Source organism: Aptenodytes patagonicus, chromosome 6 (assembly GCF_965638725.1).
Source record: "Aptenodytes patagonicus chromosome 6, bAptPat1.pri.cur, whole genome shotgun sequence".
NCBI lineage: Eukaryota > Metazoa > Chordata > Aves > Sphenisciformes > Spheniscidae > Aptenodytes > Aptenodytes patagonicus.
Window position 1 is genome coordinate 57,876,961 of NC_134954.1, and position 16,213 is coordinate 57,893,173.

Consider the following 16,213-nt stretch of genomic DNA (forward strand, 5'->3'; position numbering starts at 1 on the left):
CCCACCGTGGGCTCGCCGCAGGAGCAAGAAGGCTTTAAGAGCAATGCTGGGTTTACTGCTCTCTCACCCGCGGGCTCAGCTTGGCCACAAAGGCAATGGGCATGCTGGGGTGGGGGGATCCCTAATGCCCTCCCAGGGGCTGCGGGAGGTGATGGGCAGGAGGCTGCTTTGTGCACCTGGAGGGCCAGGGCAGCACAGCCTGGGTCTGGGGCAGGTGACGTGCCCAGGGCTTTGCACGGGGCTTGTGCAGCCATAAGCTAAGGGTGGGCACGGTGGGCTGTAATGGGGAGCTGCAGCCTGCACGAGTCCTGCACATTGGGATCCCTGCTGCTTTTGATCTCGCCTCCCTGGGAAAGTCTCTCCGGTTCCTCGAGCCGCAGTTTGACACCTCAGGTCCTTCTGGTTTTTCGCCCAGCTGTGCCTCTTTCCTGCATAGGAACATGCCTTGGGGTGCGCAGAGCTGCGGGGGGGTGGGGTGTCTGGGTGGCACATGGGGGGGCTCTCTGCCTCCTGCTGCACCCCAAATGGCAGGTGGAGCATTGCCCACCCCTGCTCCCTGTCCCCATCAGGCTCTCCCACCCAAGCTCTCCCCTGCTGCAGTCCCCAGTTGTGAAAGGATGGGGCTGGGATGGAGGCACATGTCCTGCAGCATCCTGCTTCCCTTCTCACAGCTTATGTCTTTTGACCGCTTCCCATTGGATTTGGGTGAGATGTCGGGTATCTTGGGGAGCCCTGCATGACCTGGAGTGCAGCTCTTGCTAGGACCTTGCTGGCTGCCCTGCTTTGACCATTCTATGGACAGCTGCGTGCATCCCTGGACCTTCCCTAGAGTGTCCCTCCTCCATCCTAGGTGTCCTGTCACCTCGTGCGGCCCCTGATTCGGATGAGCCTGGCGCTGCAGTACCAGGTGCAAGAGCTGACCTCCCTGCTGCTCCAGAAGGATGCTGAGATCGAAGACTACAGGGAGAGCGGGGCCGCTCTCAGCAGAGGTGAGGAGGGATGCCTGGGGCCAAGAGAGGAGCAAGCAGGGAACGAGTTTCCTCCTTAGCACGGGGCTGGCATGCTCTGCTCCCTCTGGCTATTACCCAGCCAGGCTTGTGTTTCATGTTCAGCCGCACCGACAGCGAGACGGTAGCCAGAAGGCTGGGGAGCAGCCCCTGGGGAGAGCTGGGGGAGGAACGGCCCTTGACCAGTAGCTGGACAAGCTGGGGAGTCGCCAAGGGGTTCTCCGCTTTGCCGAGAGCACCTGGCTGCTCCCCAGGAGCCAGCGGGGATGCCAGTGAGGGCCGGCCCTGGAGCAGTGTCAGGCTGCCTTCCCGAGCATGGTAGCTCGCCAAGCGCTTGGAGAGCAACCAAGGGGCTCCTGGCTTTCCCTGACACTGGAAGCACAGCCGTGTGCGTGGGCCCCCCTCCAGCGCCCAGCCTGCTTCACCATCGGGGGGGACGGGTGGGAGGAAGCCCCCTCAGGTAGGATGTGGGTCAGCACCTGCCTGGGGGAACCATCCAGGGGGGGTTGTCCTCCACCCATGGCTGGGCACTGTTTTTTGGGTCATCCCTTGCTAGCGCCGTGCTCTGTCCTGCTGCCAGAGGTGATACCTGCCTTTCCGCAGGAACCTTGCCTCCCCCAGGATGTGGGGTCTGGTGGGGGCCAACCCTGACTTGTGTATCATGGCCAGGAAGGTGATGTGGTCCAGACCCTGCACTATGGCAGGTACCCCACCACAGGAGCCTGGACCTGCGCTGCAGCTGCACTAGAGCTGCGCCAGCTGGCCATGCTCTCCTTTCTCCTGCTGTGTGCTGGCTCTGCAAGGCTCAGAGCAGCCAGGACAACCCGCTTTTTGTCCAGGGACTGATGCTGGTGGGCAGGCGGCCTCTCTTGTCCCTTGCCTGGGCAGGGCAGGAAGCTGGGAGGAAGCTTTGCACCAGCGCTGCTGAGCAAAGCTGGCCAGGTGCTTCTCCAGACAACATTTTAGCAATGATGGGGAAAAATTAGTGCTTTGAAGGGGGCACAGAGAAGAATGAGGGATAACAGGGGTTTGTCCCTGTCCTGCAAGAGGAGGACACAGGCTGGCTCACCCCTCCAGAAAAGCAGCTGGAGACAACCATTCCCCTGTCCTGCGGAACGTGGCTGTGCAGTGCTCAGATCGAGGCAGCTCTTTCAAGCTGGGAATGGTGCTGAGCATGTCCTGCCGCTGTCCCCTGCTCCTCTGTGCGAGAAGGTGCTGGGACAAGTGTGGGTGAGCTCTGGGCTCTGCTACCTGGATGCTGTGTGGATCAACAGGCTCAACCTTATTCCCCCACTTCCCTGTGGTCCTTGCACCTTCTGCTAACTGGGTGATGTGTCCCCAGCCCAAGGGGTCTGCTGACCTCTCCGCTGGCTCTGGGGTGAGCGTGCTGGAGCTGTTCCCCTGCAGCCCCCTCGCCCCATGGGTAGGGGAAGGGGAAGCCGGGGTGGAACGTCTGACCAGACCCACCCGGGCTGATCTCTGCTCTCCCTTGCAGACCGCCTGCGGACAGAGCCCTTCCAGGAGGAGACGTTTCAGCAGAACTTCATGGCTGAGGTAAGGAGCAGTGCAAGTCCTCCCTCCTTCGGCAAAGGGGTGGTGGGGACCCGGCACCAGCAGCCCCAGTGTGAGGTGTGCCAGGCTGGATGGGGGCACTGGTGGGGATGGCTGGACTTGCCTGGAGAGGGGTAATGCCCACTGGCTCTCCCATGGCCCTCCTTGTGTCCTTGCACCTCGTCTGCAGGGTGAGCAGAGCTGGGGGCACACCTGGCATGGCTGGATGGGGACATGGCACCGTGTTTTGGTGCCACTGCCTGGCTGCTGGGAGTTGCCGGGCGTGCAAGCCAGGCTGGCTGCTCCACAAGAGCATGCCATCGCTGGGGCATCCTCATCCACCTCCCACACTTGCCGTGGACCTGAAACACCGATGCTGATGGCAGGCAGGGAGCAGGTGAATGAGGAGAAGCCATCTGCTCCTTTTGGTTCATCTACTGCTTTTAGGGGTGGCTTTGCAGTGGCGCATTGTGGGGACAAGTGCCTTTCAACCTGTTATCCGTGCTGTGCCCACCACTCTCCCCTTGGCACGCTCTGCTCTGAAATCAGACATGTGCTTTGGAGAAACTGGGGCTGGAAGGAGAGGGTCTCTCCTCTGATCCTTTTTCATTACTGCAAGTAATCACAGAAGCACTAAAATGATTCAAACGAATGTGGCAAGATCAGAAACGATTGATGCCCATCAATGCAAAAAGTCTCAGGATGCTTCTGAGTGTTCCTGTGCTCGCTGTGAAGGCGCAGGAGTGGGGAGCAGCAGTGTCTGCTGGGGACCAGGGAGACAGCCAGGGTGTCCGTGGTGTCACACGGGCTTCGAGAGGACATCACTTTGTGAGACACATGCTGGTGCTCTTGCACAGCCAGCAATAAACCATCTGCAGAGTTTCTAAAAATTAGAGACGATCCCTCTTTTATATGGGAGGCATTGCATCCAGCGCAGGCAACTTTCGTTTCCCCCCGGTTATGATGGATAGAGCTGAATTCACTGCTGGACTGCAACTTGGACGTTGCCTAGGGACCGATGATCATGACCAGATTACATTCACCCTGGGCAAAGAAAGGACATTCCTAAACAGTAATTTATATCCTTCATGCTTTGAAAGGGCTAATTTCCCAAAGCAGGGGGAAAATTATGAGTGAAATCAGCTCGGAGGAAACATTTAGATAGAAAAATGTGAATGAAAATGGTGAGCTCTTTCAGAAGAATTTCAGAAGCCACAAAAAGCCACAATTCCACAATCAAGAAAGAGGGCAGCGCTGGCCAAGAGCCTGTTCTGGTTCAGCGGCGAAGTGAAGGCAGCAATTAGAAATAAAAGAGCAGTTTATAACAAATGGGAGAGCGGGAGTAGATAGCAATCAATATAAATTAGAAATTATGAAGTGTATAAAATGGATAACAGAAGCTAAAGACATCAGGGAAAAATCATGGCGAAGGACAGAAGGAAAGGCTTTTATTTAGTGTAGTAGGAGAAAACCCCAAGCTCCCAGCAATGGGATAAGCTTATTAGTAGACGGAGGTGGTAAAATGATTGATACTGGAGCAGACATGGCAGAAGCAGTCGGTAAATGTTTCAGTGCTGTCGCTGGAAGGATGCAGGCAGATGTGCCAGGATCGGGGGATGATGAAGGATGTCTTTGTCCAAGGGTCGGCTGAACAACATCTGCTAAAGATGAATGTCAGGCTTGAAACTGAGAGTCCTCGCAGAGCTGGTAGGGTGTGGGGCATGAGGGAAGGTTCTCGGTGGTGCCGGGCGGCTGCTGGGGCGGCGAGGCGGGCAGGAGGGCAGCAATGCAGCCCTGCACAAAGCTGTGCAAAAGTGGCTGGTGGGGAGCTCATCCTGCAGAGACTTAAAAGATGGGAGGGCAGTTGGTGCTGTGTGTCCCGGGAACAGCCCAGGAGCAGCATCTTGCGGCCAGAGCACCAGAGGGGGAATGGGAGGGTTTGGGAGATGCTCCACCTCTGCATCCCCTGGCAGCCAGGTCTGAGCACCGGCTGCGGGGGAGAGGCTGGTGGAGGGATGAAGTTGTGTGTTCAGACTGCCTGTGGGGATCTGTCCTCTCTGCATTCATCCCGTTGCTTTATAAACCCGCTGATGATGCTTTTGGCCCATGTACTATACCACGGTAATGAGCCATGAGATGCGAGCAGCTGCTGCCTTTGGTTTGAACGTGGTCTGATGCCTCCTAGGTCTTGTGTTAGTGAGGAACATCAACCTGCTTGCAGCTACCAAGCTGCTTTGCAGCTCTCCACCACCAAATCCGGCTGCTCACTCCAGTCTCCCCTCTCTTCCTGCAGCAGAAGGGTGGGCTGGATGATCTCGTTGTCTCTGGGCAGGTATTTCAGAGCCCCCAGGCAATTTGTACTCCATTTGCCAGCTCCAAAAAGGAGCAGCAAGAGGGGCTGGGGTCCCTTGGGACATGCCACGGGGAGCCGGGAATGCTGCGACCAACTCCCGTGTCTGGTTTTTCAAAAAGACGCCGGACAATCAGCATGGAGTCACAGGAATGAATTGAGGGCTGGGGAATGAGCCCGGCATTGAGAGACTTGGAAGGGAAGAGCTCCGTCTAGCTTATCAGGGAGAAAATTGAGAGGCGCCTTGATTACAGTGCGTGAGTGTCTTTACAAGGAGAAAACGCTGGTTAGTGAAGGGCTCTCTTTAATCTCGTGGAGAGCGGCAGAGCACGAGCCAGGCACTGGGAGCTGGAGCCAGGCAATTTGGAGCTAGGACGGAGGCACTTGGGTTTGCTCCCGCAGGCGATTAACGATCGGGGCACGCTCCCAAGGGCAGCGGTTGATCTTCCATTTCTTGAAGTCTCCAAAAGTGGGCTGGGAGCCCACCTGGAAGAAACCCAAGTTGCTGGGCTCGGTCTCGGGATGTGCGTGGTTGAACGTCAGTGGGCAGAAGGTCAGAAGGAGAGGTCTGATGGTCCTTCCAGCCTCTCCTTCTGGGAAATGGGGCTTCAGGTTGTGGATGTTTGGTAGTGGTAAGCACCTCCTGGCTGGAAAGAGGCTGTGATGGTGTGGCGCAGGGCTGGCGGGATGCGAGAAAGCGCTCCATGGCTTTGCTCGCTTCCCAAACCTTTGCTGCATCCCCCATGGAGAGGAAAGGACCTGCCAGTCCCCCAGGGCAGAGCTGCACAGGGACGCTCCCACCTCTCAGCTTAAACGTGCCCTTTCCCTGGGCTTGCGTGCACTCAGCTGTCCAGGGCATTTTCACTAATCATGGGGAGTTTTCCAGCAAAGCTCTGGGAATATTTATACGTTTAGGAAACGACGCTTTCACACACGCAGTTTTTGGCAAGGGTTCACTGCTGAGCAGCTGCCTGGGCTTGGGCAGAGCTGGAGGGAGAGTGGCGGCCGCGCGCGAGCCGAGGCAAAGCCGGCAGCTTTTATTGGCAAGTCCAGGGGTTCACGTTGTGAGGGGAAAGAGCAGGGGGCTGGAGAGGGCTCAGCACCCCAGGGCTGCCCCAGCACCCTTCCCAGCAGCCTAGGACCCAGCAGGTCGGGGGTATTTTGTCCCCAGATGTCCCTTTGGGTTGCAGAGATGACCCCACGGGGCAGCGTGGGGTGCCCACCCATGGTTTTGAGTGCTTGCCCTGGCCTGGCTGTGGTTGGCATTTCATGACACAGCTTCTGCCAGAGCCCGTGGTCCGGCTCCGCGAGGGGGGCAGGGTCAGGGGGTCCCTGTGGCGCCGTGCCCCCCTGTCCCGGGGAGGGCAGGGACAGGTACGCCGGGAACAAACTCACTGATACCATCAGTGCAAATATAGCCCCCGCGCCCCAGGATGCTTCGCCCTGCGTATTTTTATCTGCCGCGGCCAGTGCGCGCAGGGGTGGCTGCTCCGTGCCTCCACAAGCCAAGCGCGGGACCTCGGCAAACAGGACGCAGCGGGTTCACGGCTCGACCCCGGGGCCTGGCGAGGAGGAGGAGGATGTGCCATCAAAACAAGCAATGCCGGAGAGGAAGATAAACAAACAGGCGGCTTCCAGCGCGGCCCTGGCCAAGGGCGAGCGGGAGCCCTGAGCTGGGGCTGGCGGCGGTGCCGGCGGCGGTGCCGGCTGACGTCAGGGCGCCCGGGGGTCAGCATCCCTCTTATTGTTCCCCACCGGGGCTGGGACGGGGGCCAGGCGCCCGTCCCCCTCCCGTGAGGGGACATGGGCCAGCGGGGCAGGTGGAGGGCGGCCGGGGCGCCCGCCGGAGCCACTGGCCGTTGCCGCCCCAGGGTCCAGCTGAGCACCTGCCTACATGCTGCCTGCCTCCAGTGCCCTGCCTCTCCTTTTTAACAGGTGCTAAAAATAAGCCCTGGGGAGCAGAGCTGCTGCGGTCTGGCTGAGAGCAAAGGCGGTGGTGGGCCACGCGTTTTGCAGGGTGGGGACAGCATCCCTCAAACCCACGCCAGCCCGGTGCAGTGGGGAGGAAGCGGCCCTTTGGCTCCTTCCAACGAGGGATGTTTTTAATTAGTGCAAGGTAGCTGCGGCTTTGCAGCTGTGACCGGGCCAGAGCGGGGCCGGTAGCATGGGCATGACATGGGCTGCTCGCACGTAGGGTGCACAGCCCAGGGGAGAAGATGCCGCAGGCACTCGGCCGGGCTGGGCTCCCTCGGCACAGGGCTGGGGAAGGAACCAGCGGCTGCGGCGCTGTTGCTAGCAGGGCTGAGCGGTGCGAAAGTTGCAAGGCCCCGGGCAGGCTGGCTCGGGGCAGAGGTGGCAGTGTGGGGCTGGCTTTTGGGGATGCTCGGATGAGCGGAGCAAGCTCTTGCGCGCAGCCAAGCATCTGTGCTGTGCTTGTCCAGCGAGACCCATGGGTGCCTGTGTCCTGTTCTGGACTGAGGTCGCTTGTGGGGTCCTTGCTTCATTCCTGAACAAGCCTTGGTCATCCTACCTCATTGCTGCCCTGGGGTCTAGGTCCCACGCTGGAAACGTGGTGGGCTGCGGCCATGCTGGGAGGAGCGGGGCACACACTGCCTTGCACAGACGTGTACGCGAGGAGCTGCATGCTACTGCAATCAGGACAAGCAGAGGGTCGCTCGTGCTCAGTGTGAGCACGTGCGCAAGAGCACGAGCGTGTGCACAAGAGCAGGAGCATGCATGCTGGCACTGATGGGTGCAAAGGGCAGAGTGCCACATCTGACAGCTGAAGGGGACGGGGGCCAGGCCCCAGTGCTTCGTACCCACAGTGGGGCATTTGGGGAGGAGCACAGGCGCTCATCACTGCATGGGGGCCGACTGCTGCACGGGCACCGGCCCCCTGTGGTGTTTGCTGTGGAGGCGCGTGGCGGGTGGTGCTGTGGCTTTATTTATTTATTTGCTGAGGCCCGATCAGGTGAGGGGGGCCCGGCCAGGGCGCACTTTCTGGGCTGCCGCCGGCAGCCACAGGCCGCTTGCACAAGCAGTGAGTCAGTGGAGCTGCATGCTGCTAAAACCAGACTTGGCACGGGCGCCCTGGGGCAGCAGGCTGCCCAAAATAGTGCCCAGACCACGGGCAAGGAGTGAGCCCCCAGCAGCCAGGCTGGGGCCAGGCTGTCCGTGATTGCTCCAGCCCTTGCATCTGCTGGGGATGGGGATGCACTGCAGCAGCAGCGGCTGCTGTCCTGGGAGCCTCGCGGGGATGCCCCTGCTGGGGATGTGGGGGGGCTTCACAGCCCGACCCCCTGTGACTGCAGCCGTGCCTGGCCACAGCTCTGGCACTGCCACTGCAGAAAGCGGGTGGCACCTGGGCCAGGTACGGGCAGCTGCCTGCTTGGTCCCAGCCCCACTTCGGCCCAGCATCACCTGGTGGCTTGTTTGGGCATGGAGGAATGGACAAGTGCCATCACAGCCACCCGCCCTGGGGCACTGCACAGCCCTTGGCTCTGCAGCGGCATGTGGTCTGGCACATGCAGGGAACGCTCCTTTGCAGTCGGAGTCTTCCTCATCCTCTCCATGCCATGCCGTGCTGTGCCATGCTGTGCCATGTTGTGCCATGCCACGCCACGCCATGCTGTGCCAAGTGCCGCTGCAAGCAGGCAGAGGGGCGTCACAGGCCATCTGGCAGAAGGGCCAGACCCCGCTCCTGCGGGAGAGGCCGGTGCATGGGCACCAGCCGCGCGGCGCTGCCGAGGAGCAGCTCAACTCGGGGGATGATTGATCTCGTGTCAGCAAGCGGTGGTTTGAGCCAGTGCCAGGCCTCAGCTCAAACGGGAGCATTGAAGGGGGAGAGCCCCTTCCCCCTCCGGAAAGCGGAGCAGCAATCCCCCCGCCGCCACCCCCGGCCCCGCTCCCACATCTTGGGCATTATTGGCCCCGTGGCTGCAGGCAGCTGCCCAGCCCTGGGGAGCACGCAGGGGGCAGCGGGAAGCGCGCAGGCATCTGGGGTCCCAGCCTCGCCAGGCTGAGCTCGCTGGGGCTGTGTTTGGGTTAGAGGAGGGCAAAGGGGGGATGCGGGGACGGCTGGTGGGGGGGAAGGTGCGGGGCACAGTCTGCCCCTTACCGCTGCGCCCCACAGCTGCCTGTCCCGGCCCTTCAGCTCAGGATGTGGCAGTGGCTCCTACAAGCAAAGGACCTTTCTGGGAGGAGAACAAGGTGGACTTTGACGGGGCTCTAAAGGCACTGCTCTGTGTCAGCAAGGGACGTGGCGGCTTCTCCGTCCCCGGCTGATGGGGTCTGGACCAGGGCGTTGCCGTCCCCACCGGCTCTGCCAGCCACGGGCAGGGCAGAGGAGCAGTGCTGCCTGCACCCCCAGTGCTGCCTTCCCCAGCTCCCTGCACCCCCGCTGTGCCCAAAGCGAGCTGCCAGGTTTATTCACCATGTCCCTGCGTGTCCTGAGCCCTTCCCCAGCTCCCCCCACACCCCCAGCTGTGCCCCTTTTCCTGTGACATTCACAGGCAGCTTTTTTCGGTGTTTCTGAGAGCTGCTCCCTCCCTATCCCTTGGGCCAATGCCCAGTTGTGCCAGCCCATGCAGAGGTGGTACTGAACAGCTGGGCACATCTGGGCAGGCAGCAGCACCCGGGGAGGGGTTGGTCTGCACCCCAGGGGGCACAGCCATCGGATTCTGGAGGCTGCCTGCTCCCACTCCACTCGGACCTTCATGTCCTATGTATCTGCGTAAGGAAATAGGGCCATTCATGTATTTCTCTCTCTATTTATACCTCTCCCTTTCCGTATTTAGTGTGTGCGCAGGCAGAGGGGGCAGCAAACGCCGGGGCCACTGATGTTCTTGGCTCCAGCGCTGGCTGGAATTTTGTCCTGGAATGTATCCTGAACCGCTCTGAAAACACGAATAAATCTCTGTGTTGCGTGTGTGTGTGTACACAAATATATAGACAACGTATAGACATGGAGCCGTATAGGGCATTTCTGAGCTTTGCTATTTAAAGGAAGGAGTAGTTAGAGGGCTTTCGGCGAGGCGAACACCTCCAGATCAAAGGGATGCAGGGCGCTCTGCTAGCGGCCAGGCACCTTGGGAGATAGGTGGCCCTTGCTTTGTCGTCTCCAGGGAGCTGAAGCCACCCCTTTGGTGACATACCCAAGGTTGCACACCCAGCCAGCCCCCAGCAGTGCTCTGATCCCCCGGGGGCTGCATTTCATGGAGGTCTCTGCTCCCTGGTCTCCAGTTTCCCAGTGAGAGCCCCAGAGAGCCAGCTCCTGTGCTGCCGACACAGGCTGCAGAGCCTGGTGTGCAGCCAGGTGCAGCAGGGCAAGGATATCAGCCCCTCTGGGGCACGAGGTGGTCCAGGGCTTCTGGAGGGTCAGGGTTTGCCTCCTGAACATCAACTGATGCTCACAGCTGTCGAGGAAAGACGATGGTGTGGAAAAGGAGAAAATAGATGTTGGGTAGCAGGTCCCAAGTAGGTGCTGGGCTAGGCATCTCCTTGGGATGCTGGAGCATCTGGTGCTCACGGCTGTCTGGGAAAGATGATGAAAGGGGGAAAATAGAAATTGGGTACCAGATCCCAAACAGGATGCTCAGCCATGCCAGGAAGGCAACTCCTCGGGAAGCACTGGCAGCTGCCTTGCTGGGGATGCTGGATGAGGCCCCGGTGGGAGCCTCGCTGGGTCTCCCAGCACCCCTTGGCCGGGGAGTGCGCGCCCTATTTAGCTCAGCTCAGGGTCATGCCAGCTTCTTGTCTTCTGGGTGCTGAAAAACCTGATATTTTGGGCTGAAAATGCCCATGTTTGGTCCCTGGCCAAAGGCGATGTGTTTGTGGGTGGGGGAAATTGGAGCAAATTCCTGCTGCGAGTCCTGCATGTGTGCGCGGGCGTGTGGATAGGGGAAATACAGTTTTCCTTTTGAAAAAAAGCCCCGCTTATTTTTATACAGAGCTCCAGAAGGGCTGAAGGTGGAAACTTGGCCTGTCAGCAGCTGTCACAGGGGAGCGGGTCCCTGCCTGAGTTTGGGGGGAAACCACAGCTGGGTGTTAATGGGACTGTTAATGAATTAATGTTGGCTGTTGGGGGCCGGGGGGGGGAGCCTGGCTCAGCGGGGCATGCGTGTGTGGAGCCCTGCCCGGCACACGGGCTCTGGCTCCCGGCATGACTGCAGAAAGCCCCAGCTCCGGGAGCCATGCGCCTTGGGAGGTGTGAGTTTCCCCTTCCAGTCGTGTCTTGCTCTTCGGGTTGTGGAAATGCTTGGAAATGTGGCCCCATTGTGGGGGAGAGGGTCCCAAACCAGAGAGCATGCATGCAGCCAGCGTGGGTGTGTTATCTTTTGACTGTGGGCATCTGCTGCCTGAGCTGGTGGTATTGCTTAATGCTGGGTCTCCTCAGCTGCCGAAACCAAATCTTTAAAGCAATTTAAAGAAAACAGCAGGGAAGTGAAATCCCCCCAGGTTTATTTATGGGTTGGAGAGCTTGTGCTGCTCAGTCAGTGCAGGATCTGTAGCAGCGCTGGCCTGTGCACTGTCTGCAGCCCTTCTTGGGGTTATTTCTCTTGCTGTCTCCCCCAAAATGTGGAGGAGCACCCATGTGAATGTGATGAGCACAGCCATGCCCCATGCTGCGGGCTCAGCAGTACGTTTGCACAGCTTTCACACCTGGCTTGCTGGGGACAGCTCTGGAGGAGGAGGAGGTCGTGCTAACACGCTTACCTGATGCCAGCATGGTAGGGGTGCTGTGGGGCTGAGGAATAGCACTGTAACCTGGTTGGACTAGAAATGAGAGGGAAAATGCAGAGAGGATCTGGGAAAGAGAGAGCAAATTCTTCTCCATGGACCTCTCCTGCTGTGTTTGGCTTCAGGCTCTGTGGGTGACATCTCAGCCATGGGGAAGCCTGTGGCATCTCCTGGGGTTTCACCCTCTGGTACCAGACAGCTGTTGAACCAAGAGGAAAGAGTGACCATCCTGAGGGAGGGATGACTGTGCCGAGGAATGGATGGCAATGTCAAAGAAGGGATGACCATGCTGAAGAAGGAAAGACCACACCAAGGAAGGGATGGCCATGCTGGGGAAGTGAAGACCATACTGAAGTAGGGTTGACCATACCCAGCATGGGACTGTGGATGGACAGGTTCCCCAACAGAAGATGCTGTTATGGATGGAGACAGAGCCTCCTCCTCTGCTGGGAGGAAGGCTGGAAGAGCCTGAGCTCTTGGGATCTCTGCTTGCTCCCCAGGGATGCTGTGCTTGCACCCGGGCTGCAGATGCTCTGCCAGCTCCTGCGTTGGGTGTCTGTAGGTGGGTGCAGACAGACCCTCACCTCAGTAAGGAAACCTCTCTGGCCTGTCGGACCTAGTACCTTTCCTGGGACCTTGTGCTGGCCCTTTGGGGTCAAGCTCCAAGCGTGCAGCCAACGTCTGCTGCCCAGTGCCAAACCTAGCTGGTAGGGCTGAGGGCCTGGAGAGGGCAGTGCCTGGGCTCTTCTCGCAGCACTGGTCCTTGCACAGGTGGGCTCTACACAACTGGCCCCCCATGCTGGAGAAGGTCCTTCAGAGGATCCCAAATCCCAGCTTGGAGGGACTCTGAGGCTCCTCTGTGCCCGGCCGCCAGCTCTTGGGGACCAGCTCCGGCTCTGCTGGGCCCAGATCCCTTCCCAACCCCACTCCAGACAGACGGATATCCCAAAACCCACTGGTCCCAGGGGCCCCCGCTCTGGGTCCCTCTGGCTGAATGAGGTGGTGTGCGTGTGCCCAGACTGTCCCCTCCTGTGACTGTACAGTACACACGGCTAAATATATGTCTGTGCAGATACAGGAACTCAGAGGGCCTGAGTGATGCTCCCTTTCTATACCTCTTTTCATGGGGAGAGCTAATGAGATTCATGTCATTAAAGGGCTGATGTTTTGTGGGATGGGAGCCTTTTAAACGGGATGTGTCCTGGCTTAGTCATGGCAAATATTTACCAAAAAAAAAAAAAAAGAGAAAGAAAAAAAAAGGGACATACCGTATAAAATTAGAGTTCTGAAAATAGTATTTAGAGCAAGTGAGAGAGGAACCTAAAACAGAAAATACAGCCCAGTCTGTTCAGGAGTCAGGGGAAAAAGAGAGAGCGAGGGGAAAAAAAAAAAGCCAGAGATAAAACGAGAGAAACCTCGGCAGTAAAAACAGCATCTTGGTAAATAGACTATTAAAAAATTCTGACCTGCTTTATGGCTTTCTTGGCTGCCGTTCAGCTGTGCTGCCCTGGACGGCACGGAGGGAAGGTAGCAGGAGCCGGCGTCTGTGTGGATGCTCAGAGCCCCGGGACGCAGCCCCCCCCCCCGACCAGCCACGCGGGGCGTTAAATTTAGCCACATAATGATGGCCCTGAGGAGGCAGCCTTTTGTAGCCACACTGTAATTACTGCCTCGCTTATAAATTTTATTTTTCTTATTATGTTTCCTCCTCCTCCTCCGCTGGGGAAGGGGTGGAGGGGTCTCCCACACCCCCATCAAACCCGCAGCTCTCCAGGGAGCGGGGGGTACCGCTGCAGGGATGGAACAGGTCCGTGGGATGGAGGGGAAGGTGGGAATGGCTGCCCGAGCCCTGTGTTGCCCTGTGCCACTCCTCTGCCCCGATACACAGCTCAGCCCCGCATTTGGGGATGGGGGAGGTGTTGAGCTAACCTTACCATGGTAGGGTCCCCGCAGCCCAAACCGTGGGTGTCTTGGCCCCCCCGAGCCTTAGCATCGCCCTCTCAGGGTACCTGGGAGATGGGCTTATGCAGGCAGGACCTGGTCTTTGGCGGGCTGTGAGCCCGTGGCACAGCCAGGCTCAGGAGACAGCCAGGACCCCCACCAGATGCAAGGAGCGGCTGTCTGGCCCTGCTCGGTGGGTCACTGGCTCCAGCCCTGCTCCTCATGGAGGTGGGAAAGGTGAAAAGGGTGAGGACTGGCCCCGGCCCCCTCCTCCTGCTGCAAGTGGGGCAGAGGGGACAGCTCCTCTCCAAGCCGGTGCAAGTGGGGGACAGCTTCAGGCCGGGCAAGAACGTGCCAGAAAAGGTCTTGTTCCCCTCTTGTTTTCCCAAAACAAAGGAAGCAGCCTTGCATTGCTGGAAGTCGCGTGCTCGGGCTGTGCTGGCTTGTTATCATCCGATAACCCGGCGACCCGGGAGCTGCCCTGCTCCTCACCCGTTGAGCCCGCACTACGGGATGCGAACAGCTTCCGCATGAGCTACTCCTTGCAGAGATCCGTTTTCCGCTCCCCGGGCTGGGGGGGGGACAGCGGTGGGGGCTGCTGCAGCAGGCCCCGCCAGCCCCGGGCTCACCATGTGTGAGCACTGTGCACTGTGTACCCGGCGGGGGACCTGCCCGTGCAGGTGATGGTGGATGGTGAGGGCAGAAGAAGTGCAGAGGTGTCAGGTGCCTTGGCATGGCCTGGGTGCTGCCATCCCGTGCGGGGCGTGGAAGGAGATTTGGGGCTCTGCTGCATCTCGTTTTGCCCCACGCAACTTCCCCGAGAGCACTGTGGCCAGGCTCTGCTGCGGAGCGGGGTGGGCAGTGTGTGGGGCTGGGGGCCGAGGTCCCTTGGGGGCACATGGTGATGCCTTCAGGGAAGGGACCCTTGCAAACCGCCGATGAAGGCTGCGCAGCGCCGGGACTGCTTGCTTTCCCTTCCAGCCCTGCCCCTTCTCCCAAACTCATGCCCTGGGGAGGGTGCAGTGGTACCGAGGCACCGTAGAGACTTTGGTGGGGCTGGTGGTCAGGGTGATGTTCATCCATCACTGTGGGGAGGTGTTTGGGGGAGTGTCTCCTTGGCAGAGCTGCGCATGGGGGACATGTGGGACCACAGCAGTCCCATGCAGCTGTGCCCAGGGGAGCCGGCTCATCCCAAAGAAGCCCCTTTCTCCTGCCCCGCGCTATAAGGGCTCTGTTCAGCACTACGATGACCCGAGGCAACCTCCATCCCTTGCTCAAGTGCCTGTTTCAGGGCAGGTGGGACAATACTAAATCAACTCCTTTAAAGCCTCCTGACCCGCAGCCCCATGGACGTGCCGGTCTCCATCCCTCCCTCACCTCCTGCGGGCACGCCGGGGGCTGACGCGCTGGCCGGCCGCCCGGGCACGGGGCTGCCTCGGCTGCTGTCCAGGAGGCTCCTGGCCTGGCTGGGTCCGTGCCCCGACCCTCCGCCCCACCGTGGGGTCCGTGGCTTGCACCGGGTGCCAGGGATTCAGCACCGAGGTGGTCGCGGGAGCCCTCGGGGACAGTGGCCACCGCCTTGCCCGGTGGTGGCTTGGGAGCCCAGGTGTAGAGAGTGCCGGGGACTGGGAGACAAAGTGCCCTTTCAGCCCAAGCCCTGGAAAGATGTGTGCGTGTGTGCAGAGGTTAATGCCCTCGGCCCCGGGGAGAGGAGAGGAGAAAGCACGGGCTGGCTCCATCCCTGCCGGGAGCCGGCCCCGCACGTGTGCCTCTGCGTGTGCCTGCGTGTGCCTCTGTGTGCAGGAGGTTTATGCATTTCCGTCTCGGTGTATTTATGTACGTCATGTGTGTGTCTTACTCATCACTGTGTTTTTCTTTCCTTGTTCTTGGGTCTTTCCCCCACCCCCGCCATGGATCTATAATTCTTATGGCATTTTATTCTTTCCTTTTTTTTTTTGTTTAAATCTCCAGTTTTGGAAGTTGCTGGCTCCTTAGGAAAATAAACTGTATTTTTAGTGCTTGTCTGCAAGGCTGCTGATTCCGCCTTCCCCTGCTCATCGCTTACTCACTATTTGTTTAAGCTTTTATTTTCCCCTTCGCCCTGTGCTGGGGCGCGGGGGCAGCCAGTGGCACGCTGGAGCTGAGCGGCACGGCGGGAGCGCGCCGAAGTTGTCAATGAGCAAAAGGCAGCTCCAATCTGGCCTTTATTGAGGTCTGGGCTTGCGTAGCGCTGGAGCAGCCTGCCCTGTAATCAGCCAGCCACCAGAGCTGGCCAGCCTTGTAATAAAGCAGCGCTATATTTATTTGTTCTGTTTATACCCTGCTCTGTAATAAGTTGGGAGCCCTCCCCACTCCCCCCATTTTCTTCGGGAAGCTCCTCCGGGTCTCCGAAGGGATCTGCCATCCCGTGCACAGCAGATGCTCGGGGCCCTGCATCCTGCGAGCAGCTCTGGCCACATCTGGGCCACGCGCCTCTTGCTCTGTGTGTCCCACACAGCCCGTGCCCGCCGTCCCCATCCTCTCCCCAGCATCCCAGCCCTGTTCCCCCACCCAGAGAGCCCCTGCGGCTCTCCTGGTACCCCGCATCCCCCCCGTGGCCCCTTCTCCCCATCCCTGCCACCCCCAG

The 16,213-nt window shown here is 59.5% G+C and overlaps 1 protein-coding gene across 2 annotated transcripts in view; it reads left to right on the forward strand.

Moving 5' to 3' along the window:
• The window catches only part of NHEJ1 (non-homologous end joining factor 1), a 45,726-nt gene that overhangs the window by 3,309 nt on the left and 26,204 nt on the right, over positions 1-16,213 (forward strand). For both annotated transcript variants that reach the window (XM_076340779.1, XM_076340780.1), the window contains exons 4-5: positions 851-989; positions 2,503-2,561. In XM_076340779.1, the coding sequence (XP_076196894.1) occupies positions 851-989; positions 2,503-2,561 (198 nt within the window). The remainder of the gene's footprint in view (positions 1-850; positions 990-2,502; positions 2,562-16,213) is intronic.